The following is a 25,300-nucleotide window of genomic DNA, read 5'->3' as shown; positions in this document are numbered from 1 at the left end:
TAGTCATTGTAGTGTTGTTTGTAACACTGAAAAGGCAGAAAAAAGAACCGCTGATTGTTTTTGAAGAAGAAGATGTCCGGGAGAACATTATTACTTATGATGATGAAGGTGGAGGAGAAGAAGATACTGAAGCTTTTGACATAGCTACTTTGCAGAACCCTGATGGCATCAATGGATTTATTCCTCGTAAAGACATAAAACCTGAGTATCAGTATATGCCAAGACCAGGGCTTCGACCGGCTCCCAATAGTGTTGATGTTGATGATTTCATCAACACAAGAATACAAGAAGCTGATAATGATCCAACTGCTCCTCCGTATGACTCTATTCAGATCTACGGCTATGAAGGAAGAGGCTCAGTGGCTGGTTCACTTAGCTCGTTAGAGTCAGCGACAACAGATTCTGATTTGGACTACGACTATCTACAAAACTGGGGACCTCGATTTAAGAAACTTGCAGACTTGTATGGCTCCAAAGACACTTTTGATGATGATTCTTAACAATAAAGTTTAAGATTTGGCCTTAAGAACTGTGTCCAATGTTCTGAAGAATCCAGAAGAAATTTAAGCAGGTATTTTTTTAAAAATCAAGAAAAGTCTCATTTAAACATGTAAGTTTGACAGAAAGGATTCCTTTGATAAAAAAGGACATAAAAGTGGTAAATACTGTGAAGTACCTTTTCCTGCAAAAGGCAAATATAGAAGTTGGCTGCCAACTTCACTAGAGGAAAAAAAACCACTTAAGAAATAAAAAATATTTAAATGAAGGAAAATACTAAAAGTGAACCTACAAATAAGGGAAATCTTTTATGTGTTATGAACATCTAAATCTTTTATGTCAAAGAAGCTTCCACAAATTAGAAAAGATAACAGTTCTGAGCTGTAATTTCGCCTTAAACTATGGACACTCTATATGGTAGTGCATTTTTAAACTTGAAATATATAATATTCAGCCAGCTTAAACCCATATGATGTATGTACAGTACAATGTACAATTATTATGTCTCTTGAGCATCAAACTTGTTACTGCTGATTCTTGTAAATCTTTTTGCTTATACTTTCATCTTGAACTAATACGTGCCAGATATAAAAACTCTGTCTTGTTGCAGTGGGAGGCGCCCTATTTCTATGTCATTTTTAATGTATCTATTTGTACAATTTTAAAATTCTTATTTTAGTATACATACAAATATCAGTATTCTGACATGTAAGAAATGTTACAGCATCACACTTATATTTTATGAACATTGTACTGTTGCTTTAATATGTGCTTCAATATAAGAAGCAGACTTTGAAATAAACTGATTCTTTTTTAATTCTTGTTCTGGTTATTAAGCATATAAGGAAAAACATAGTGTTTCTAATGTCCCATTTATAGTTCTGACTAATTTACTACAGTTGTGACCTTTTAATAGCCTTATTTATTATGTGTTTGTAGTTGGTTTGTTGCCTTGTTAAGTGATTATTTAAAAATCAAGTACATTTTACAACTGTTTTTTAGATTAAAAAAAAGTAATGTCTGGTGAACATTTTGTACCCTATCTACAGCTTGTGGCTGCTCCCAGAACACAGTAATAACCTTCATATAATATGACTGTGTTTTCTGGATTAAATTAAGTGTAATACTTTTAAATATGTCCCATGTAATATGCATTTATCTTATATCTTAGGAATTCCAGAGGTTTCAGAAATGACTTTGTAAGTGGACAGGAGCACTCTGTGTTTACAGTTTACTCCAGGCTTGTGATTTCCATATCTGTGCTAAGCTTCTGCGGGTTTTAGAGACCTAAATCTCATCCAATTTAGCTATAATTTCCCTAAAGACTGTTCTACCTGACAATTACCTTACCTGAGTATTAATTAAGATTCTGGCACTTACTTTTATTTTGATTTTTTTGTTTTTGTTTACTGCAGTAGAATAGCATCGTCCACTGATAGGAAGACATTTTAATTTGTGATGACAAATACAGAGTGCTTTCAGAGTTGTTCTTTGTAATGTATGTTTTTAATTGAAAAATGATCTATAACTTTTTTTATATTAGTTCAGAATGAGCAAGGGATTGGAATATGTTCCGTGCATCAACGTTTTCAGCATCTGTGTACAGCTGTAGTTGTGCTAAATTTAATATAGTTTGCTGTTTAGGGTCAGAGATCAGCAGCTGCAATATGGGAAGAGGCAATAAATAGAAGTGATATACATTTTTCTACTGTTCATTTTACAGACCCTGTCCTTCATTTGCAGTCAAGTACCAAACTGCTTGATCTGAGAGGAAATCTGATTTGTTGGTGTATTGCTTTTCTGAAGACCCCCCATATGTGTAGTTAGATTAAAATTTAATTCATTAAAATTATGAATGATGTTTCAGCTCTATAATCATAACATATTCAATTGTCCCATTATATCCCTATGTTTTATAAGGCAAAGTTTGCTAAATCAGCAGATTTGCTCTACAATGTTTATTGTAATATTTCACTTTATTATAGCTGTATGCATTCTATATAATTCTATAGTTTATTATTAACTCAGTTCAAATTTCTTTGGTTGTTGATTTTTTCTCTGTTTATAATCCAAAGAATATTTTGCTAGATTTGCACATTTCTCCATTATAAATTTAAATAAACATTAAAAAATGAAATGAGTATCAATTTACAAATTAACAAATGGAAATAAAGTTAAAAAAAAAAAAGTCATTTGTAGGACTCCATCCTCATTGATGCTATCTGGTTTTGTTTCACTATTGAGCAAGTTTTAGAATTAATAACTGCATTTTCTACATTTTTGTTTGATTTTTAAGAAGGACATTGTCAACTACATTTTTAATAGTTTTAAATGCTTTGAGTTTTAGTCTCTATTGTTTGTAGCACTCTCGTAGATGCTTGGAAATAAATTTTCTTTCCCTGCTGGTTTTGTCCTTTTTCATTTGATTATTTTTCCCTTTCCCAGTGAATATGCAATTATGATAGTGCTTTATTAAGTTAGTCTTGCTAATCTCAGCCAATACTACCTCTGAAATGCTGGGAATTATACTCATTACGTATCATCTGCAGCACCCCAATGAACAGTGTGTTTTGGCAGAACGACAGGGCATTTATTTGTGTTAAACTTCACAGCAGCGGTTGCTGGAGTCTCAGGCTTATAATTTGAGTGCAAAAATCAGCCCAGCACAGCAGTGCTGGGTTAGTCCCCAACACAAATTAGAGAAGACTGTGGGCTTGGGTTGTAGTTTGCAGCAGTGCTCCCAAAGATCTGAGCAACCTGGGAAGGGATTTACTTGCAGGAGCTACTTTAAGGTAGTCTCACTGCCTGCCTGAGCTCAGGGAAGGACTGAGCCTCACATCCATGGAAGGCCACAGAGAGATTCACTGTAACTCCAGTGGGTTTGAAGGCAAACATTAATTAATAGGAGGATCAGCACAACTCTGCAGCAGGTAAGTTAAGGGACACTAGCAAGTGCAGATAATGTTTTGGCCATATTTTCCCTCTCATACATCCTGCTTAAGGATCATCATTTTGAGATGGAAGAATAGGGGGAACAACAACATTCCTTCTGATTCCATCAGTTACAGACATTGAGACATTAACCAAGAGTAATGTTTATTTTGCGAATGGAGTACATTACATAGATGTATGTGCTCCCATTGGCAAAAATAGTCCCCTCCTTTTCTAGCTGCTTGTCACCAGGAAAACTTGCATCTGAGCAAGGCTGACGCGTCCCCTATCTCTCATATATCCACAGTACAAATGTACGCAATTTTTCTCATCACTAGCAAGAAGCAATTAGGTATGCAGGTTCAGTGCTGGTTGCTAAGGGAACTCTCAAAACCTACACTGATATGGGAGAGCAGGGTTTGTTTGGGGTTTTTTAGATTGCCTCTGTCATGTTCTTGCCAATATGTCAAGCAGCTTTTGATACCATGTCAAGGCGTACAAGCTTGCCACCAACATTTACATGATCTTGTGCAAAATCATGCCTCAGAAACTGATATGACCACAGATGAGAATAGCTTTTAAATAACTTACATGTTTTCTTTATTCCACTCTGTTGACTGACGAAATAGAATGCTGAATCTTACCACATTGCTGTCAGTAAGCCTACAGGAAAACTGAAGAATGGGAATTTAAATCAGGCCCACAAAAAGGCAACCTTAGTTTTCTGGGTCCCAAAAGCCTGGAATTCTTTTATGTCTTATGTCCTTATTCCATCAGAATTCTCAAAATCAGGTGTTTTTTATTGAAAACTGTAGCAAATAAAATAAATCTTAAAAAAAAAATCTAAAATTAAAATAAATATCAGACCCTGTGTAGTTTTCCACTTTGGTGAGTGAAGTACAGAGGTACAGTAGTCAGAGATGAATAGTCAGCATCAGAATCACATTCCGTATTAAAAATAAATAAATAAATAGCTTGTGTAAGGAAATAAGTGAGCTTGATAACATTAGTTAGATATCTAGAGTTAGCTCTCTGGAGCTTTGCTACTATTTTCACTAATTTGGGCTGAGACAGAGGATTGACCAGTTTGGCCTAGTCCCACCTGGAAAAATTCAAGTACCACAGAGTTCAGCTTCAAATCAAACAAGGAACTACCTGAGACAATTAGATTTAGGCCTGGCTGGCAATGGAATAGAACATACTTTGTATCTAACTCGTTCAAATGTCTGTGGTATGTGGCTGCCCATCAGATTTTCAAACCTGCCACCTCTATTGTGTGCCCAGGCTCTTGGTGTTGATCCAGCTCAAAGGCCATGTAACATCCAACAGTGCTGGACTTCTTGGTGTCTTAGTCTGACACGGGGAACAAAATGGCTTCTGGGCCTGCTCTGGGAGATGTTTTGTAGATTTCTGTGCAGCTTGTAGAGCACCCCAGGCATGCTAGTGATCAAGCTTGCCATTACTTAATATCATTAATCTCAGTATTTGATAGAAAAGCTGTTTAAAATCCTTGACTGTTTGAGCTGGTGTGACTGTGAACACCGAAGTCACAAGAACAATTTTAACCAACTGGGACCTCCTCTCAAGTGAGATTCATTGTCATTTGAAAAACATCTCTTGTAGTTCTTAATAAAATCCTAGCCCTCTTGTCTAGAGGTGTTTGTTAGGCTTGGCTTATGGGGTGCTCAACAAGCGCAAAACATATTTATTTCAACTGACCAGATCCACATGCTGTTGCCCAGGCCTTTCTGCAAGTGAAGGCCTTCTTTTGTTGTTATAGTGTCTTCTTTTCCAAACTTCATGTTATTCCATGAATCCTGAACTCACTGCTCTAGTAGGCCTTGCAGATATACCAGTCATCTCACAGAGCTTCTTTTTAAATATGAAGTGCTTCTGTAGTGTTCTTTGACGTATATGTAGGTTCTAAGGGGAGTGGAGGGCGGGGTTATTTTAGAGCCATGAAACATTCTCTTCCACTACTGCAAAGCTGGCTTTCTACTTCCCCATGCTGTGCTGAGTGCCCTATCAGTGGGGGGATAAGGAGCAATCTTTCAGGGAGTAATAAACTCCCCTGTACTTGTCAGGATGGCTTTAGAAGCCCCTCTGTCCCCCTACTGCTGAAGACGGCCTTCCTTCCAGGAGGCTGTTCTCCCTGTTGCAGCCCAAGCTCGTATTTTCCTTCTTCTTATTAGCATACTGAAGAAAGTAATCATTAATCAAATGCAAGCACATTTAGCAAAGTTCAATGTGTATGAAAAATTTATGTCAACCTTTAGGCTCTATGACAGCCCCAAGGCTTCACTTAATAAGTTCTATAATGACTTACTGTTAATGGCCGATTCACATTATCTCTTTGAGGTCTATTGGGCCTTTCAGTAACATTTTCTATTACTGATTATGGAGCTGTTGCACATTATCCAGACATATAAGCAAAACTGTTGTTTATGTTCTTTGCTTTCTAAAATGGAAATGTGGATGCATTAAATTATAAAAACTCATACAACGTGATTTTCTCTCTCTCATGTTACGTCGCCCTGGTATAGTGGAACAGTGAAAGAAAGAGTGTAGCCATTTGGGGGGACTGGCAGAATCTCTTAAAAATTACTAGAAATTTGACATATCTTGTCCACAGATTTAGCAGAAATCTACACTTCAAAAACCATCAGCATCCAACTATCTATCAATCACCCTTTCTAACAGTCTCAGAAGAGGTAAAGACAGGATGGCTGACTGCCCTAGGTTCTGCAGCTTTGGTCACTAATGAGTCATATTTAATTTCAGACATTTAATTTCTTTCTGAATTTTATGTGGACAAAAAAATACATTTCAAAGGAAAATGTTTCTGACAACCAAGTACTGCCTATTTCTGTGGCTTTACACAATGATCCAGCAAACGTTTTTCACTAAACACAATCTCTCAAAATTGTTCAGTGCTCATAATTGTGGTATTATTTTCTAAAGCCTAGATCCTGTATATGCTTACTATTTAGCACAATGTTTACTACTGTGAATAAATGGTAGCACTCATAATAGTAAGTATAATGAGGTAACACTACTGTAATCTAAGTGCTCCCAAACTACTGGAAGCTAATATCTCACACTGTGTTGGAACATCATTAAATGAAAGAATATGAGCACGTTATGTGCCTACACATACTGCTACTGCACTGCAGACTCTACTCTGAAGTGCCCGGTGTCATGTAAAACTCTTTCCACGGAGAAAAATTCCTCCAATAACACCTAAGTATCTCGCTAAGAACTGATAAAATGGCATATTTCTTTGTCATGGCCACCCAAAGAGAACTGATTGCATGTTTCATTCATGTAAGTAACAATATGCAACTGTAGTAAGGAGGAAAAAATAGAAGAGGGAAATAAATAAAGCCATAGTACTTGCTTTAAAACATTTTGAAAAAGCAAGAAGAAAGCCACAGGAATTCATTGTATTGAGAGATACTGTAAATTGCCAGCCAGGTCAGCACCTACTATCAAGCTACTATAACATGTAGATCAAAACAGATGATGTATTTCTTTCTTGCTCCCCCCTTTGCCTTTCCCATCACACTTGCAAAATTAAACTTGCTCCAAGTGCAGAGACACAAGGTCAGAAGCCATCTTCCTGAACACACAAGCACACCAGCACCTAGAGATCATATATGAGGCATTTTTTGATGTGCTTAATGGTGCATAGTAAAACCTCCTGATACTAACAGGGTATGTCTAATAAATAGGTGGCATTGCTTTCGCATTACCTGTCTCACGTTTGTGATTCAGGACCAGGTGCTCCGTGGTGGAAGAAGTGGATGAGCTGAGCACAGTCAGAATTCTTCTGGCTGGTTTTCAAGTGAGATCACAGTATAAACAAGCTACTTATCACCAAACTCTTTAAAGAATTAAAAGCTGTGCATAACCCTGCATATTCCAAGGAGACTATTCCTGGTAAACTGCTCCCAGCCACAGCAGATAATCAGAAACTTTTGCAAGCAATCTTTGCTATTAACAGTGCTTCAGAATAAAGAGGGCATCTGTACTCGACTGTAATAAAAAACTAGTGCAAAATATCTGCATGATAATAACAGAGACCACAGTTTTAATGAGACTTGGGAAAAAGAAAGGCTAGAATTTCTGAATGTTTATTTGCCCTTGGTGGATTATGAGGTAATGTGAAAGTCCCTGCTTTTTTTCACATAGAGGTCAATACGGAGTTGGACTAATAAAAGAGCATTAGACTCCCAGTGCACCTATAAAGTTCAGAACCTAAACTAACCCTCTCAGCTCAGTGCATGAAGCAACATGACAGCAATTCATTGCAGAAGTGGCCCCTTCCCATCACACGTACAAAAGGTGAACCAAATTTCAGCAACAGTCAGCTGTTCTGTTTATTTGGCAGCAAGAAGGCTACTGTAATAATCTGTCTCCTATAGCCCAGACTATGTCCTTTCTTGTGACCTTCCTCATAAGCCTCAGGCTTTATCATTCTTTGCTACCAATTTGTGTTGGCTGCAGAGTCTAAGGACAAAATTTATGAGATATTCCTGGGCATCACAAACTGCAATATTCACTGATGGATGAGCGATTCAGGGCTCCCCCTGGCACAGGGCACCCACGTGGGACTGATGCTTCGGGCAGCACCATCTTGGGGACGGTGTGGCTGTGCCAAGGGCAGAGCTGGAGCTGCTGCATTAGCGATGTGCTGTGACCAACACCCCAAACCACATTTCAGTTCTGGGAGTCAAGAAGCAGATGAGAAGCATTTCTAGGAAGGCAGTGTGCATGTAAAGGAGAGGCAGCAGAAGAGGTGCTGAAGCCAAGGTAGTAGTGGAAAGAAGAGGGTCTTGCCCTAAACCCTCCCCTTCTCCATGCCCTTACTTTACTATTTGTCTTGAAAGCTATTATAGGGAAGAGAAGGAGGAAAAAAGATTCAGACAACCCATTTTGTGGCTGACTGGTATACAGTCATATATGAAGAGAAAAAGAAGCCTACAAGACAAGCAAGCTAATCTGAGCATGAATGAAGGTACAAAAAGGGCTCAGCTCTCAATGCTCACTTCGGTCTCCATTCTCCAGCCTCCACTTTGCCATGACAGAGACCTGACACCAAAGCACAGGCATGGGAGACAAGGCAAAGTGGGGAAAAGGTTTGCTTTGCATCACCTGTGCTATTTAAAAAAAAAAAAAAAAAAAAAAAAAAAAAGAAGAGCTGTTCTGAGGTGCAGCAGATTGAAGACCCCCATTCAGGAGACCTGACAGTGTGACATTTTGAAGGATCTACACCATTGCTGACTTCAAATATAACCTTGCAGCTTTTAGAATCCCTTTCTCTCATAATCCTACTGATCTTTAGAAATAGTGACGAACTCCCAGAAAACGTTCCTTGGCTCTTTGCTGGGCTCCTTTCCAGTTGTGTTGTGGTCAGGTCTGCCCTGTTGGTTAATACACCTCCGCTGTCACAGCAGTGGGGGGCAGAGCAGAGCCCTGCTATAAAGCATCATACATCCTTGAAGCGCTCAGATCATGAAAGCATCCTCATTCACAGCTGAACAGCAGTGAAGTGGGGTGTCCAGCAGGTAAACGATTGTTAAACTTAGTGGGCCAAATTCAGAGTTATTTATCTGCCAAAGAATTTCTATATCTCTCTTTCTCAGAAACAACAGTATTAGTCATTGTCTGTCATTTTTGAACCCTGAAATTATTTAAACTCAGAAGAGTTATTGTTTGAGTTATTAGACTTGACTTTGTGACAAATGAACGCCTCACCTCTGAGAGATTCTCCAGGCACAGTTCTGCATACGTCTCACCCCCAACACACGCGCGCGCGCACACACACTCTCTCTCTCTCTCTCTCTCTCTCTCTCTCTCTCACACACACACTCACACACTCACACTCTATTCATGCTACTCACCAGAAAGATGCACAATTTGGCCGCTCTCCCTCTCTAATTTTTATTTATTTTCCTGAAAGATGCTATTTTCTTTCTTGATCGTCTTCAGATTACATTTAAAATGTATTCTGCTTGCCACCCTGTGCACTCCATTAATATCTTTGCCACCAGCATCCAGCACTCAGTGTATTACTTTCCATTAAGAAAATTTACGGTACAGATTTAATTTGTTTCAGTTAAAGATCACTGTTGTCATGGAGGAGCATAATATCACTCTCACCTGTCTGATGAATAAACAGGCTAAATACTAAATCATTGCTCATGTCTGCAGGTCCTCCTGGTTTGCTTGCAGGAGGTTTAAGGAGCATCGAGATTGCCTGAGCAATGAGGGAAAAGTCTGTGAAGTTTAGGGACCACATTGATCAGCAAAAAGGCCAGAAGAATCACTACAGTTATGCTAGGGGTAAAGATGGCCATATGCAAATTTAATGCAGAATAGTCTCACCCTGCCAAAGAAAAGAAAAAGAAAAACACAGAAGGTTTTAGGGGCTGCCAGTACATATTATTCAACTTTCATTAACTCTCCTAAGAGCAAGCCACAGAATTGAATTTGGAGTCTTACTGCAACTCTAAAATGCAGCCCATCTGCTTCCCATCCCAAACAATGGATGGGCCAACATTTATGCCAAAAAATTTGTCCTAGGATTTGAAGGTTTAAATGGCTGTTACCTAAAAATCTGGTACAACTCCCTCTTTCAGAAATACATTTTAGAAGAGCATTTTGTGTTCAGGCTTCTTATGAGTGTGTTTGAACACTGCTTGAAATGATTCAGGAGTTTTGCTTGACAAACGGTTGCTGTGATCCAAGGCCCATATGGCTTGTTTTGGAGTGTGTAAAGGTCACTGCTTCTGTTAATACAACTAGTACAAATACTTCCCTGCCATCTGACGATGTTCCTCCTTATTCAGATTGGCAGCCATTTCCCCCCCACAATCTGGAATTTCCTTTCAATGTGGGTTGTTGAAGTGGAGATGATAACAGTTTTAAAATCAAAGGTTGAATGCTTCTGTCGAGTTATACTTGGAACCGACCATGTTCTGTACAGTGAGAACATCCCATATGGAAAGGACATATGTGTTGGATACAATAATACATAAATAGTGGATGCAATTTTACATAACCCTTATATTCTTATAACTGTCACATATACTTCTGTAATGAGATAGGTGAAATAGAGGACTTTGATACTGATATTTAAGTCCATATGTCGAAAGCTTACACAATAAATAGGCGTTTTTAAAAAAAGATTTAGCAGTTTAATTATTTTTCAAACATTTGCATTGGCATAAGGCACCTTTGAAAACCCTGTTGAACTGTCCTAACAAAATAACACTGTAGACAGCACCACAACTACACACTATGATATCCGCCTCCGAAACACACACACATTCATACTTTTTTTTTTCCCCTGGGTTAGTGCTTTTAAAAATGTTAAGTTTTCGAAGGAGCAGAGTTGATTAAAAGTTTCAGTGAAAATTCAGAGCCAAGATTAAAAGAATACTGACAACAGCTTTTGTTATGAAGTTTCAGCATGGCTAAGATTTGGAGCAGGGATGTGGAACCTGGCAGGAGGATAACCATGTCGTCACTGATTTACACTTAGCTCTCCCTGAGAAAACCCATCCAAATGTACAAAACATATAAGCTTTGGGGGGGAGGGGGGCGGGGGGAGAAAAAAAGTCTCAGTTTGCAGATGCTCAGAAAAGACCTGTTAGTACTTGGCAGCTAAATTCTGTAAAGAGTCTGGGCAACAAATGTGCCCCTCCTCTCCATACCCTGCCCAGACTCTGCATCAGCCCCCACAGATGACTGTGAGCACAGAGTTGGCTACAATGAGAGTTAAAACAGGATGGGAGTGGGCTCAGTATTATCCAACACAATAACACTTCTGTTTATTTTAAAGGAGTTTAAGCAAGTTTTCTCGTGTCAAGAAATCATAGACATTTTACAAACCTGCATTGCTCAGTTTCAGAAGTCAGGGAACAGTAACAATACATGTCACGCTCAAAGCAAATTAGTTACAATCACTTTTTCCTCATGTCCACTTAGTCAACAATTATTTCCAGAAGTTGTGTATTTGTTTTCCCTCTACTGACCAAAATACTGGCACTAGTTTTGCTGGAAACATTTTTTTAAACTTCCTTCTTCTATTTTTTATTTGTCTGACAGTAAAGATAAAATAATGCAATTGCTTTGTGATACAGTTTTATGCTTACTTTCTGGGAAGGAGGTCTGTGGAAATACATTATTCTCTTAACACGTTCTGTAGAGATGTCAGCTCTCAGCTGAAGACCCACACCCTTTGTGGCCATGCGGTTACTACAGTCACGTTAAGTGATGGAAATGTAGCTGCCCATTTCAGCAGCACTTTCATGGCCAACAAGCCTTATAAGAGAAATCCACATGCTTATTATATGCTTTTTCATATCTCTGATTATAAATTAGCCGAGTGTTTTAACTGAGCTGTGTGCCAATAGCATATAAAGGAAGCATTTAAGAGACTTCAAAGTTGTTGTGTTGGTGCCTAGTGCAGGCTTCAAAAGAACCCTAAATCTGAAGTGCCCTTTTTTCAAAGCATTTCCCAAGATTCTCCTTTTAAGAGAAGCTGTGCTCCATGAACCTATTTGAAAGTTTCCTTCTTCTTGTGGAACTAAGCAATTTTTTGTTTGCTTGTTTGTTTGTTTCCTATCTAAATAATTGAAAATGCTGTGAATCAAACTGGGTGGAAAAAAATCCTACAGTGAATTTCAATGGCCAGAGCCAGGCTATTAAAAAATAGATTAACACTGCAGAATGGAAATATTTTAACCAGCATGACCACTGCAAACTGAAATCTAGCTTGCTGCACTCTACCAGGGAGCAAGAGTGCATGTTCTTGCTTAAAAGAGTGATTCCTTAATCAACAAATTTACAGCTTTACAGCCACATGAAACAACAACAAAAAAGACCTCCTATCTACTGCCAAGCTATGTTACCTAGAACAGACTTCATTTATGTTCTTATTACAGCCTTATTATAATAATTATTGACATGGCTAGGCCATTACACTAGATTAGTAGGGGTTTTCACACCCACCCGAATGAAGGAACAGATTTCCACAGGCTCCTTCTAGAAACCACTGGGGGAGTTCTTGGGGGAGCTGCTAAAAGCCTTCTAGTGTGTGCCCGCTGTTCACCCCCCAGCCTCCTTGTACCATTTCTGGTGCTCATCCAACCTTCTGTGCTGTTTAAGTGGCAGAAATCTTTTTTTTTTTTTTTTTTGACATTCATTTAATTTCTGGCTGGTTTAATGAGCTGAATGATAAAGCGATAAGAAAATGAACTAAATAACAAAATTTTCTGGAAGCTGCCCAAATTAGATGCAATGTTTTACTCACTGTGATGATGCCCATTCTTACTGAATCTTCTGATCACTGCAGGGATGTGCTCTCACTGACGCAAAATGAAAATCCTGTATCCCTTTGACCGGTTCATGGCTGATTCTGAAAGTGATCCTGTCTGTTGTCTTTTACATCTTACCCTTTAAAAATATTCAGAGATACTGTGAGGCACAATGAATTTCCAAGCAAAAATATTTCTGCTTCTTTTTAATGTACATATCATTGACTCACACTGACACATGTGCATATAACTTCAGATTTCCAACAGGTTACTGTATATTTTGGCAGCCTTCAGTTATATGCTATTCAATTACGTGTTTTTATAGGACTGACTAATTGTATTGATATCCTTTAAACATTGCTCCTATAGCAACTGTTGAGCTCTATGGCACTTTGAGCAACCACAAATTTAAACAGCAACACTAAATCTTAGCTGATTATAGGTACCTCTCTATAGGTACCTTAAAGGAGGCTGTAGCGAGGTGGGGGTTGGTCTATTCTCCCTCGTGCCTGGTGACAGGACGAGGGGGAATGGGCTCAAGTTGCGGCAGGGGAGGTTTAGGTTGGATATTAGGAAGAACTTCTTTACTGAAAGGGTTGTTAGACATTGGAATAGGCTGCCCAGGGAAGTGGTTGAGTCACCATCCCTGGAGGTCTTCAAGAGATGTTTAGATGTTGAACTTAGTGATATGGTTTAGTGGAGGACTTGTTAGTGTTAGGTCAGAGGTTGGACTAGGTGATCTTGGAGGTCTCTTCCAACCTAGACGATTCTGTGATTCTGTGATTATTTAAATAGTAGTAACTAATGTAGTTTTAAAAAGAAAGAATAATACCAAAAAAAGTGTAATGCTTTACCATGACTCTGTTGTAACAATCTTCAAATATCCATTTCTCCAGCCTGTCGCTAGACTGAACATCTCAATAGATACAGCTTGTTTTTAATTTCTTTTTCTCTTTCTCTCTCCGCCCCCCCCCCCCCCAATTTCTATTCCTTTTGGTTGCAGAGGAACAGAAATCTGACTAAATGCTAAAAAAAAAAAAAAGACCCAACATTTATTACTTTTTAAAATCTCAGTGTTTTCAGCTCATCAGTTTAGAAGGCCTGACTCACTGCTTTTTATCTCTTGGGGTTGGCACTTTGGGAAGCAGATTTCATTACAATAAAAAAACAGGTGTCATTTGTGTTCTTAACTTTTTTTTCTTTTTTTAATCACTGCATAAATTGCATCTGTCTTTCTGCTACAACGTAAAACAGAAGCCCTGAGCACTATTTCCTGATTATTCCACATCATTTTTCTTAGGAGCAGGACTGTTCCCCTGTCCTGGTCAAACTCTAAAGAGATAGCATCACTGTAAAATTGTGCAATTCCTATTTTACATAATGTTTAGTGTATACTGCTGCCCTTTTCTGTCAAAGTGTTACTGTATGTTTTGGCACAAAGATATCTGCATTTCTGTATCTTCTACCAATTCTACAAAGGCTTAATGAATGGAAAGTTCTTTGAAAAGCTGTAGATAAAAGGCAATTCTGAAGTCAGTCATTAGTAGTAAATACCCTCATCAAAATTTCTTTTGCTAATCCTTTATCCTCTAGCTATGCAGGCTGTGCTGACAGCACAAAACTACCATTCTGTCAAGGTTATTCTAATGTTAACTTATGGATGGCAACTGTAAGAGTCACCCATATTTATAACTCTGCTGGCATGAATGTTACCCTCTCACCAAATTTGATCAGTTAAAAGTGTGCCACCTTAACACTACAGATCAATAGCAAAAAGAAATTCATAGTCTTTCTAATAGTCTCACCATTAAAACTAATATTGTGTAACTGGAAATCAACTGCTTCAATTAATGGGAATATATGGCTTCATTTTGTAGGCACAACCTTTACATTTGAGCACTCAGTGACATATGGGTTCCCACTGGTGCTATAATTACACCATGCCTAAAAGTCATCATTAGCTTAAAATGTGGAGGTACTATTTTTTTATAATGAACAATCTTGTGCTGGTTAAGAGTGCATGACTCTTTTCTTTTAGCACCAGTTTCAATAGAACTCATTCATTTAGTTCACAGTTTCTCCAGTGGCTGCTATGTACCCCTTGGTGTCAGCGTGGGATTTCCAGGCTGACAGCTGTACCTGTGAATTGCAGTTACAATGGTCCTCTTTAAAATGCTCTGTAATGGTAAGACAACACTGTATTGTTTTCCGTCGGGTCAATGGTAACGTCATCTCTAGCACAGTAATTAAAACTCTGTGCCCCAACAGTCCTCCCTTGCAAGAAGGAATTGGGAACAGGAATGTTTAACACAGGCAGAAGGCAAAAAAGGACTAATTGAGACAGGTCCCATGGGGCTTTGAAAAATGTATGGCTGAGACACTGGCAGTAACCTGGGGCGAGCAACCATCAGAGAGCCAAGGACAAAAAGCCCTTCTGAGTGCCTAACTGGAGCTGTCGATTAGCAAAGGATGCGGTATGGACAACATTCAAAAAAGTTGTTCTTGTCTTAGGCGCCGTATCAAATCACAGCACCATGACATCCGGCTGCATTGGATCACTGTTCAAATTGCCTCAGAAATAAGTGGTTGGCTGGTTCTTTTTGGAGTTGGGAAAAAAAAAAGGCAGATTTATCAGAACAATGTTTTTAGATGGTTTGAGGGGAATAGGAATGGACTGGGAGCTTAACAGGAAATCTGAGCATTTACTTTGATCTGAAACGAACACTTCATTTTGCATTTCAGTATTTTAAGGAGTCTTTTGCGTGGTTCAGAGGGAAAGTTTACATAAACTTGAGAGAAACTTCCAAATGAAAACTAATGCAAATGGAAAACAGAGATGTTTAAGACCTGTCAACATGAAATGTTTTGATATTTATAAAGTTTTGTGTTAGTTTTTCTTGGGCATGAATATTTCAATGAAAGCAATATGTGATTTGAAAATGCACATCAATGTCAAGAGAGCCTGCATTTTTAACAAAGTTCTAGCCTTTTGGTTCTACATCTAGTTGGTTGTGGGTCTTGCAGATCCTTCAGCCACACCATTTTGTTACCTCAGACAGCTGCTGTAACTCAGATTGAAAACCACAGAGTCAGGTTTCCAAAGATGCAGTAGAGAGGCACTGATATTGCTTAAATCAGAGAAAAACTATTGTGTGTATTTGTCCTCACTGTAGCACTGAATACAATGAAAGACCTGGAAGTCTTAAAAGTATTTGAGCTTTAGGTCTGTGGAGCCAAAAAAGCATTTTTTATTAAGCTAAACACGATATTAATAGTGGGCAACACCAATCAGTCCACTCCGTCCCTGTCACTACTCTCTATGGAGGCACAGCCATTGTCTCGTATGAAGTACTAAATGGTTTGTGCCAGTGGTTTTTACATCTTCTACCCCATCATCAGGCGACTACCCTTTGGTCAACAGACCTTTGGGCTAGCATTCCCTGTCGTAGCAACGAGGACAAGCATGGTACTGCTTGTGAAGACCAAGGTGTGGCTGTAGCCTGAAATCTCGAACACCCACGTGGAAAGCTGTGTGAGGGCCGTGGCAGGACTTCTGCTCGTGCAAGGTGTGTGTGTTGCTCTTCCTAAGTGACCTAGGAGTATCCTCGTCTCCGGTTCTTTTGAATTGTCTAATGCTGTGAATTATTTCTTGCACCCACTTGGCTGTCAATCAGCTTCATTTTATATATGTCGTAGAGAAGACTGAGGTCAGAGAGAGCAACCAGGCTGCAGGAAGGAAATTTTTCCTGCAGGGAGACAAGGGCAGGTAGGAGAACACTGTGCTGTAGGAGAACGTTGTGCAGTCAGGCACCACCTCTAGCACACTCAGGATGGGATCCCACAGGGCCTTGTCTGAGCAAATGGTGCAAGATGCTATAGGAAGGAAGGGAAGTCTTTATGACTCATGACTGCTACGTGAAATATTTACGTGCACAGTCTGTGTACCTCTGGTTAACTCAGTCTGCAGGAAGTCCCCCTAGGTATTTGAGCCACATGAATCCTCCTTCCCTATTTTCCAGAGATTCCTTTCCAATTAAGAATGCTGCAGCTCGCTTTGATGCACAGATCTCCAACTACTTATAAGTAGTTACATCACCCAGCTCCCTCACTGCTAGCTCGGGAGTGTTTCCCCAGCCCACACACACACTTCCCCCCCGGAAGCGCTTGCCGTAACACGGCTGGCGCAGCCTTCCAGCACACTAACCTACATTTCCCTGCAGCTCCCAGCCTGCGCTGAGCCCGCTGCGCTCCCAGCCTCCCACGCACGTCCCTGCTCTCACGCCTGCCTCAGCCGGAGCTCCAAGTGCTCTCGCACCGGCAGTGCAGAATAGATATCCGCTCTTACCAGATTTCACCTGGTATATCCAAGTGAAAATCCCTGAGGACAGTCATTAGGCAACGTTAATTATGGCAATCAGCCTACCCAGTCTGACCTAATTATAAATAATTAGCTTATCCCTTTATTTCCAAACCTCTCTCCCTAGTGAGACTGCACTTTTAAGAGTTTTAAACTAGCAAAACTCCCATCACAGATTTGCTTTGCAGTTGTAACAACCTTGACATAAAGGCATAAGGCTGTAAGAAAGGGATGTTCAACGTCTCCTAGGTCTGTGTCTCAAAACTTAAAGAATTACAAGTGTTATTTCTCAGGCTGTTTCACTGGTGTAAGGCATCTAGTTTTTTGGGTTTTGTTGGTTTTGTTTTTAAATAGGCAGCAAAATTCATACTCATTTGCCTAAAACAAAAACAAAAACAACAACAACAAAAAAACTTGTCTTAAATACTTTTTTAAAATCTTGTGCTTTTGGAATAGTTGATTACAGTGATGCTTCTCAGAGCCATTGTAGCAAAGAAAGCAAGTGTGACATGAACTGTAATTCTTTGCAGTTATGCTCAGTTGTGCCACATTTTGTTTATGTTAGTGACAATAGTGTTAAATAAACAACTTAATTTCCTGTTAGCGAAAGAATGCAATATTTTTATTTTTGTTGCTTCAAGCAACAAAGATTTGTCTCTGTAAATTGACATTTACTAATCCACAATTTGTGTTGAAAGACTAACTCCGTGTGAAACTATCTTGTTCTCCAAGTTTATTTTTTGTTGCTCTCCTCTTGCATTTTGAAATCGAGCACAACCTATGTGGGTTATGTGTGATCTCATGGGTAATGCACTTGACAACCAAAAGATATATCCTCATAGTCTCAAAACATGTCTCCAAGTGACTCTTCCTATAAAAGCTCTGTGAGGATTTTTCTAAACCCTCATTCTTGGTCCAAATAAATGCTTTTCTTGAGCTCCTGTAAGAGATTTTTACTTTTGTACGTACCCCTGTGCCAAGGGGTATATACCTGACATTTGGTCTTTTCCACCTGCAGCTCTCCAAGGCCACCAGTAAAAACTGTTTGCATACTGCATAACAGAGCACCCACGAAGTCAGGAGCTTCTGGTAACTATTTCCAGGCTGTGCCCACCCACATCTAGGAGATGTTGTGATGTTCGTGCTGAGAGCAAGTCATGCACTGATAGACCTTTACCCCTCACCTTTGCCACTGAAAAGGGCGTACTGAAGCTCACTCAGTGATGTCAGTTTGCAATCATTTTCAAATAATTCCCATTCCAAAGAATTGTGCTCCTGGCTCATTTGTGCTAATGCAAACTACTCCCAAATGTGTCAAAATTTACTACTTTGAAAACGAAGTTAAAGCTCATTAAAGCCAAATTATTTTTTTCCCTCCAATGATTCCCAGGTTCTCTGGATCAAACCCTGTTTACAGAATTCTCCCAAGGCTGTCTTATGCCTTTTTTTTCCAAACGACATTTGCAAAGTTTAAAGCCACCTTTATTTCTATGCACGGCATTTACCAATAGTTAGATCTGTAAATAACATGGCTCTCTGCTTGGTCAGGAATGCAACCTGTGTGATGACATTTTACTCAAGAAAAAATATTCCAATAACTTCAAGTGGAAACTGACTATAAGAAGACTACTTATTTATTTGTTTTGTACCATGAATTCAAGCACAGACTGGGGAGAAATAAAATTAACCTGTAATATTTTTTTCCATTTTCTTGTGAAGCATGTGATTAAATAGATTACTGACCATTGAAAGTTCCTGTGTCCCATTGTATTTTACACGTAAGAACCACTAGCAATATTCTTGGGTCATGGAAACTGCCTTTCTACCATATATGTTTTGTGCCAATTATCACAAATAACCAAATGTCCCTTTAACCAATCCATCTGAATTTTCCTTGCACCACTGTAATGTGAACATTATTTTAACTAAGTAAGGATGGCACTGTTAGGTTTGTTGGTGTTAGTCCTCCTACCATGGAGAAATGCACTTTGTTTAGCATGGCAAAGTATGATGTAAAAGAATGAATAAACAAGACCCTCTTGACAAAAGCTCTCAGTTACAGATGATAAATTAAACTATACTAAAAAAAATAAAAAATGAAGAGGAAGCTTGACATAATTTAAGCTTCATTTCGCTATGAATTCTTATTCTTGCTTTTATTCTAACCCTTTAACATCATCTGTCTTGTCTCTTGTTCTTTTCTTGAGTACTACAAAACGATCCTTCACTCTATTATTCCCATTTGCAGGCCATTATCCTGCCCCAGAGGAAGCTGTGTATCTCACGTTTCTTGAAGGAATTCGTCAGTGCTGCTAACCTTTGCCTCACTTGTATAAAGCACAGCTCTCTGGCAGACTCTGGCTGTCTCTTATCTCTCTGATCCAGGCAGAGGTGTCAGAGTGTCCTAGGGAGCCATTAATCAGCGGCCCCCCCTCTGCCATCAGCTCCTTAGAAGCTCTCTGTGAACCTGGAGTGCTTTTGGAGGTCTAGAGCAAACTGCACAAGAAGCTTTTACCACCGATATCTTTCATAGATTGTCTAATCTGATTGATGATAATACTCAGAATTAAATATTTATGGGTTAGGATCCTGGGAAAGTTTTGAAATACATATTTTAAATCTGTATGAGAGGAGTAATGTCAATGCATGCAAGATGCTTTTTACATAGTGTTTTGGACAAGTAGTTCTGTCCTGCTGTAAATGCCATCTTCATTGCTTTGTTGTATTATTTCATATAAAGTGCATGCTCATGAAGTTAAAAACAGGAAGGGGGAAAAAAAAACACAAAAAAGGTGAAATAAAGAAACAAGATGTCTCAAGTTTTTTGTCTATTTGACTATTAGAAACAAGGAAACAACTTGTCATGTTTCATGATGTTGAAGTACCACTTAAGGCAGATTCTATATATATATACAACAATAATGAATAATTTACTACACCCATATCATCTAGGCCTATGATCTCACTCTCTCCTCCACTTCCCCCAAGGAATCTAAGTACCCACCACGTCTGGTAGCTTGTGGCTGGGAGACCTATAGATATAGAGGAAGAAGAAATGGAGAAACCTCTAGCAGCAAATCAATCCTGCTCTCTTCCATCAGTAGGCAGCCTCTACTCATGTGAATGTGCAACGTGCCAGAGAAAGACTTAGAGTCATACCTTTTAAAAAAAAAAACACAAGATCTTCATAGCATTTGGGATGCTAACACATTTGAAGGGTTTTTAAACAAGCAAGCGAATTTCAGTTTTTATGCACTGCATTTTCTACAGATTCTGCCTTCCATCTTATCCGGGCCAAATAACACTATTATTATTCATTCTATTTACCTTAATGATAGTAAAGCAGTACTTATGCAAGGTTAAAGTATGCTTCATTACTGCAGAAGAGTAGTGACATTTCTATAATTTAAAAAGTGAAGTCCTACATGTCCTAGATATAAAACCTGACAGCATAATCTTTTATTCCCATTCTAAGCAACAATTTGCATGAGTGAGCTTTCTCAGGATTAGTTGCATAGTTCAAAAATGTCTAGGGCTTGTTTGGGATTAACAGACTGAAGAAACAAGACATATTTAAATGAAACTGCTGGGTTTAAGCAGTTTCCTTAATGGGTCATCACAACCTTTTTTTCCTGACTGAATAGATTTTTCTAACCCATATTGTACTGAGAAAGTCTTTTCTCATCAGCTAAAAATACAAAGCATTTAGCTACGTGATCTACATAAGCCAAAGAAACACTACTGAATGTAAGAATTTTCTTCTCTGCAGGCCAGCATGAAGTCTATGCCCTACATAAATGTTCTAGGCAACTGTTCTGAAAGGCTAATTTCACCTAGAATTATGAATTTAGATGTGAGATATCAAATGTATAAACTAGTTGATTGCACAAGTATCATTAATTTTCTTGCTCACACTTCCTTGATCTGTCACTAAGTGAACCCAGGAAACAAAACACCAGAGTCTGAACTGAGGCATCACAACATCCCAGGGCCTTCTGGGATCTCTGATAATGAGGAAAAGTAAGCCATAAACTCAGGCTTCCTCAGCTGAGCTCATCATTGCTTTGAACATAGCACACTATCTTCTATTTTGATTCAAATTACATTTCCCTCCACAAAGTTTGATCTGTTTATAAAATAATTTTACCAGGCTTTCTTCATAGCCAAGAAGTAGTTTTACAGTTCTGAGTGAATTCTCCATCTCCTACTGCCCTGCAGTGCCTGATCGTTTTCCTACCCAGTTACAGTAGGGCTCCCCTTTTCCAGCATTCCAGACATTATTTTGGCAGAAGTTCCAGTGCGTGCTTATCTGTGGAGAAAGATGTGCCCATCTGGTATCAACAAGAACTCATTGTGAAGTCAGTATCTTTTAAGGAATGGCAAATGGTAGGATCAGCTTAAATCGTGACAAGTAAAGTGGAGCATTATCTGTGTTTTTCTTATTTTGGTGAGCTTATCTTTTAACTTCAGCATTCCACTGGAGAAGTCCGTTTTTCATATAGACAGATAGACAGCATGATAAACATAACAATGTTGTAACAAGGAGAGTAGGCCCAGTTTGCTCTTCATGGGAAAATAAGTTCCATATTTAGTCTTTTTTTAAATATTAGTACATATTTTTTTAATATTAGTTCCATATTTAGTCTTTTTTTTTAAGTTATATAGATCAGAATAGCTTGACTGATTCCAAGAGAGATATGTTAACACTTGCTAAGGCCTCACCCTCTTAAGGTTTTCCTTGAAAATGCTTTTATTTGAAGGAACAGGAGATGAATATTTATGATACTGACATTTAAAAGTGGTTATGAATATCTTATACAAAGTCTTTCATGGACAAATATCAGAGATTCATCCCACCAATACTTCTGTTTACCTCCCTAAAATCCAAACCAACCCAAAACCTCAGATTTTTCTAGTAATGTTCTCTTCTGCATTATTTAGTGGAACTGTACTAGACATATTCCTCACGAAAACAAACAAAAAACAAAACAAAAAATGATAAAGTGATAACTTACTCCATGATAAATTATCCTTTTGTTTGAGTCAGACCGAGTAAAATATTAAATTTGCCATAGAAAAGCAGAAACTGTAGTGTACTTAAGAACATCAGACTCATTTAAAATTGAGCATGCATTCACTTTTCAAATGATTTATTTTATAAAGACCATTCTGAATCTAGTAGTTGTTACTTTAAGGACCAATTTTTCCTTTAAAATTTTCAAGTGATTTAAAAAATATATAAAAAATACACCATTTAAAAATAAATGTGTCTACATAATTAAAGATAGACTATTAGAATAGAACAAGACTAGATCCAAACGAAATTATCAGTGTTCTCTGTGGAAGATAATGAGGAGACGATTTTGTAAATGTTTTCAGCATTCCCACAAATCACTGGATTATTGATGGTTAGCATTCTGGATAGAGCCATGCTAAACTTCAGAGGCTTAAAATACTTTCTCTTCTTTCTTATGTCTTTAACATTCCTATTACATGCCTGTACATTACGTCAATCAGAACTGCTTTTACACACTATAATTTTCAATTATGCTTTAATTTTCTGAATGCATAAATTGTTATGGTATAATGTAAAACTCCAAAGGTGTGTGAAAATGCTGGATTAGAAAACTGTATCATAATGAATTGTTTTATAAAATACCCTCTTCTTCATTACAGATATTAAGTATCTGAATACTTGAGGTGAACCGTAGGTCAGGTCATGAAAAACTGCTGAAAACAGTCTTTTTAGAAGCCAACGCATTCTAGTAAGTGGTGATAAGCATACTAGAGTATTCCAAGCTGCTATTCACAGCTTCTTAAATCAGAGAGAGAAAGTTCCTATGTTTTATCTAATGTTTCCAATGATTCATTAGCCATATAAACAAAACAAAATCAAAGGCAGAGGTGGTAAGGGGTGCCACAGTTTACTTAAGACTTAATCTTCTAAATATATTATCAACAGGAACAAAGATGAACTGTATTTCCATTTTTCTATAAACGTGAACTTGTATCATAACATTTTGATTATGATGGGAAGGCTTGTTTAAGGATGAGAAATATTATCTATTATAGGAAGTAAAGGTCCAAGGAAGCCCTGTATTTTTCCATGATCACAATTTCTTTTACAAATATGCATATACACAGACATATACCTCACACATGTACATAACACATATAGAATTTTTCTCCTTTCCTTTATTAACCAACACAATCCTTTGTGATACCACTTTCTCAACAAATATGCTGTGTTGACAGTTATATTCAACTTAATATACCTTTGATATTGTGCTTCTCACTGGAGTTACTGGAATATATCAAGCACTGATTCCTGTTCCACGTGAAAGTCTTCAAATGGCAAACCCTGCTTATTAAAACAAAGAATGCATTATTTATTTATTTATTTATTTTTGAGGAACAACATTGTAATTAACATCTGATAATTTCTCCCAACTGCAGAAAGTCTTCTGTAATGATTCTTTTCTGGACTATTACTGTAGTATCCCTTTCAACCCAGCTTTCTTTGACTTTTAGGTACTAAATTTAAAACTTTGATGACTCTTCACATTTAACTATTTTATATCTGCACAGAAAAAATAATGGGAGCCTGTCTAAATTATTCCATGCTTCTGTAAATCAGACACACATGTACACATTGTGTTTTTGAGTGAAAGCTTTATCATAAATTTATTTATTTGGCCAAAATCTATCAATGCTCATTAAAAATATTTTGTGTTTATTTACATGCAGAAAATTTTAATAACTAGAATAGATGGATATCTTGAGCTGGCATTAATAATTTCTGATGCAAGACTGAGGCCTGTAAAAGCAACTTGTGTTTTAAATTGAGAGGGAAAGAAACAAAGGAGGAACTTGGCAAGGAAAGCAGAAAAGCGGTGTTTAACAGCAGTCTGGCTGGATCATCAGGCAAGATAATCTTCTTAGTATTCAAATGTTATAAAGCAGACAGATGTTTGGGCAGAAAAAGAAGCTGAAGACTTTAGATGCAGACTGATTTACAGTTCCCCCCCCCCTCCCCCCCCAGTAATATAAGAACGTAATATTAACGCACAGTTAATATTCTATTGCATTCTCTATAGTAAAACCTCAGTCTGAATGGCGTTTTCTGGAAGGAATGGAGTTTCAGCCTTTCCAAAGACACCCTTTCTTCAAAAAAGAATATCCACATAAGGGATTATGTTGCCAAAACCATATTTGTATTACTAGTAATTTCTGAGCACATCAGGGATATTCATTCTCAACAAAGCTCAATATAGGAATAACGTGAACGATTTGATTTCCTATTATTGTAAACTGATCTGTTCCTTATATTTTGGAGATTATCATTAGACAAATTTATCTGATAACTATAATGCAAAAATGCACGATGAAACCCTAATCTTCACAGGATATCTAAGGTATTTTTCCTTGATCTCGTCTTAAAATCTCTTACTTAGGCTTCCAGAGCCAAAGGATCCTCTGGACTCCAGTACCTTGTGTTCTTGAACTTGCGGGCTGAAATCTGTCCCCAGTACTCTTCAAACTGTCTGCTTTCTAATGCTTTCCACACTCTCATTTCTTTCAAGATGAGTGAAAGTACTCGCCGAGGCGATCGGCTCCGGGGCAGGCGCGTTCTGCAGCGGAGCGGGCGATCGAGGCGGCAGGCCTTTTTTTCCTGCCATCGAGGCCACTCAAGGCAGCCGAGGGAGCCGCCAGGGCCGGGCAGTCTTCGTGAGGAAGTCTGAAGACGCGCGGGGGGAGCCAGCAGCGCCCCCTCCCCGGCCGTTTAAAGGCAGCCGCCTAGGGACCGCGAGCGACCAGGACGGGCAAACAGGGCGGGGCGGGGCAGTTTGCGCGGGCAGACCGAGCAGGGAGGGCATCTCACTGCTCTTTTCCAACGGTCTTTCCTAACGGTGGTTGTAATTTGCTCGTGAAGAGCCCGGACATGGTATCCACCAGGCAGAAAAACATGGCCTCCGCATCTCTTGCGGCCTCTCCAGCCACAGTCACCAGTGTGGCTACCCAGACAGAGGTCTCGGGGAAAGATGCAGCTGTCCAGATCTTTGGACGGAGGCCTATGTCAAGGGCATCCACCCTCAAAAGTCAAAGCCTTTCCACCCTCAGAGTCAACAACTCCTCCAAGTTCAGTGTCATCAGCAAAATTGCTCAAAACACCTCCTAGTCCTACATCCAA

General features: G+C 38.6%; 1 protein-coding gene and 1 long non-coding RNA gene across 5 annotated transcripts in view; one reads left to right on the top strand and one right to left on the bottom strand.

The window, feature by feature from the left end:
• CDH11 (cadherin 11) overlaps positions 1-1,315 on the top strand; it is a 242,000-nt gene extending 240,685 nt beyond the window's left edge. For all 4 annotated transcript variants that reach the window (XM_040570707.1, XM_040570706.1, XM_040570708.1 and 1 more), the window contains one exon: positions 4-1,315. In XM_040570707.1, coding sequence (XP_040426641.1) covers positions 4-500 — 497 coding nt within the window. In that variant the 3' untranslated portion in view covers positions 501-1,315. The remainder of the gene's footprint in view (positions 1-3) is intronic.
• On the bottom strand, positions 1-24,749 carry LOC121076439. The gene is made up of 4 exons (XR_005823504.1): positions 24,560-24,749; positions 23,385-23,470; positions 12,749-12,891; positions 1-4,103 (listed from the first exon to the last, which is right to left on the bottom strand). It is a non-coding gene; the product is annotated as an uncharacterized LOC121076439 (long non-coding RNA).
• Positions 24,750-25,300: the final 551 nt, after the last annotated feature.

The sequence above is a fragment of the Cygnus olor genome, chromosome 12 (genome assembly GCF_009769625.2).
Source record: "Cygnus olor isolate bCygOlo1 chromosome 12, bCygOlo1.pri.v2, whole genome shotgun sequence".
Classification (NCBI taxonomy): domain Eukaryota; kingdom Metazoa; phylum Chordata; class Aves; order Anseriformes; family Anatidae; genus Cygnus; species Cygnus olor.
The sequence above is the reverse complement of the archived record's forward strand: the minus strand, read 5'-3'. Positions and strand labels throughout refer to the sequence as shown.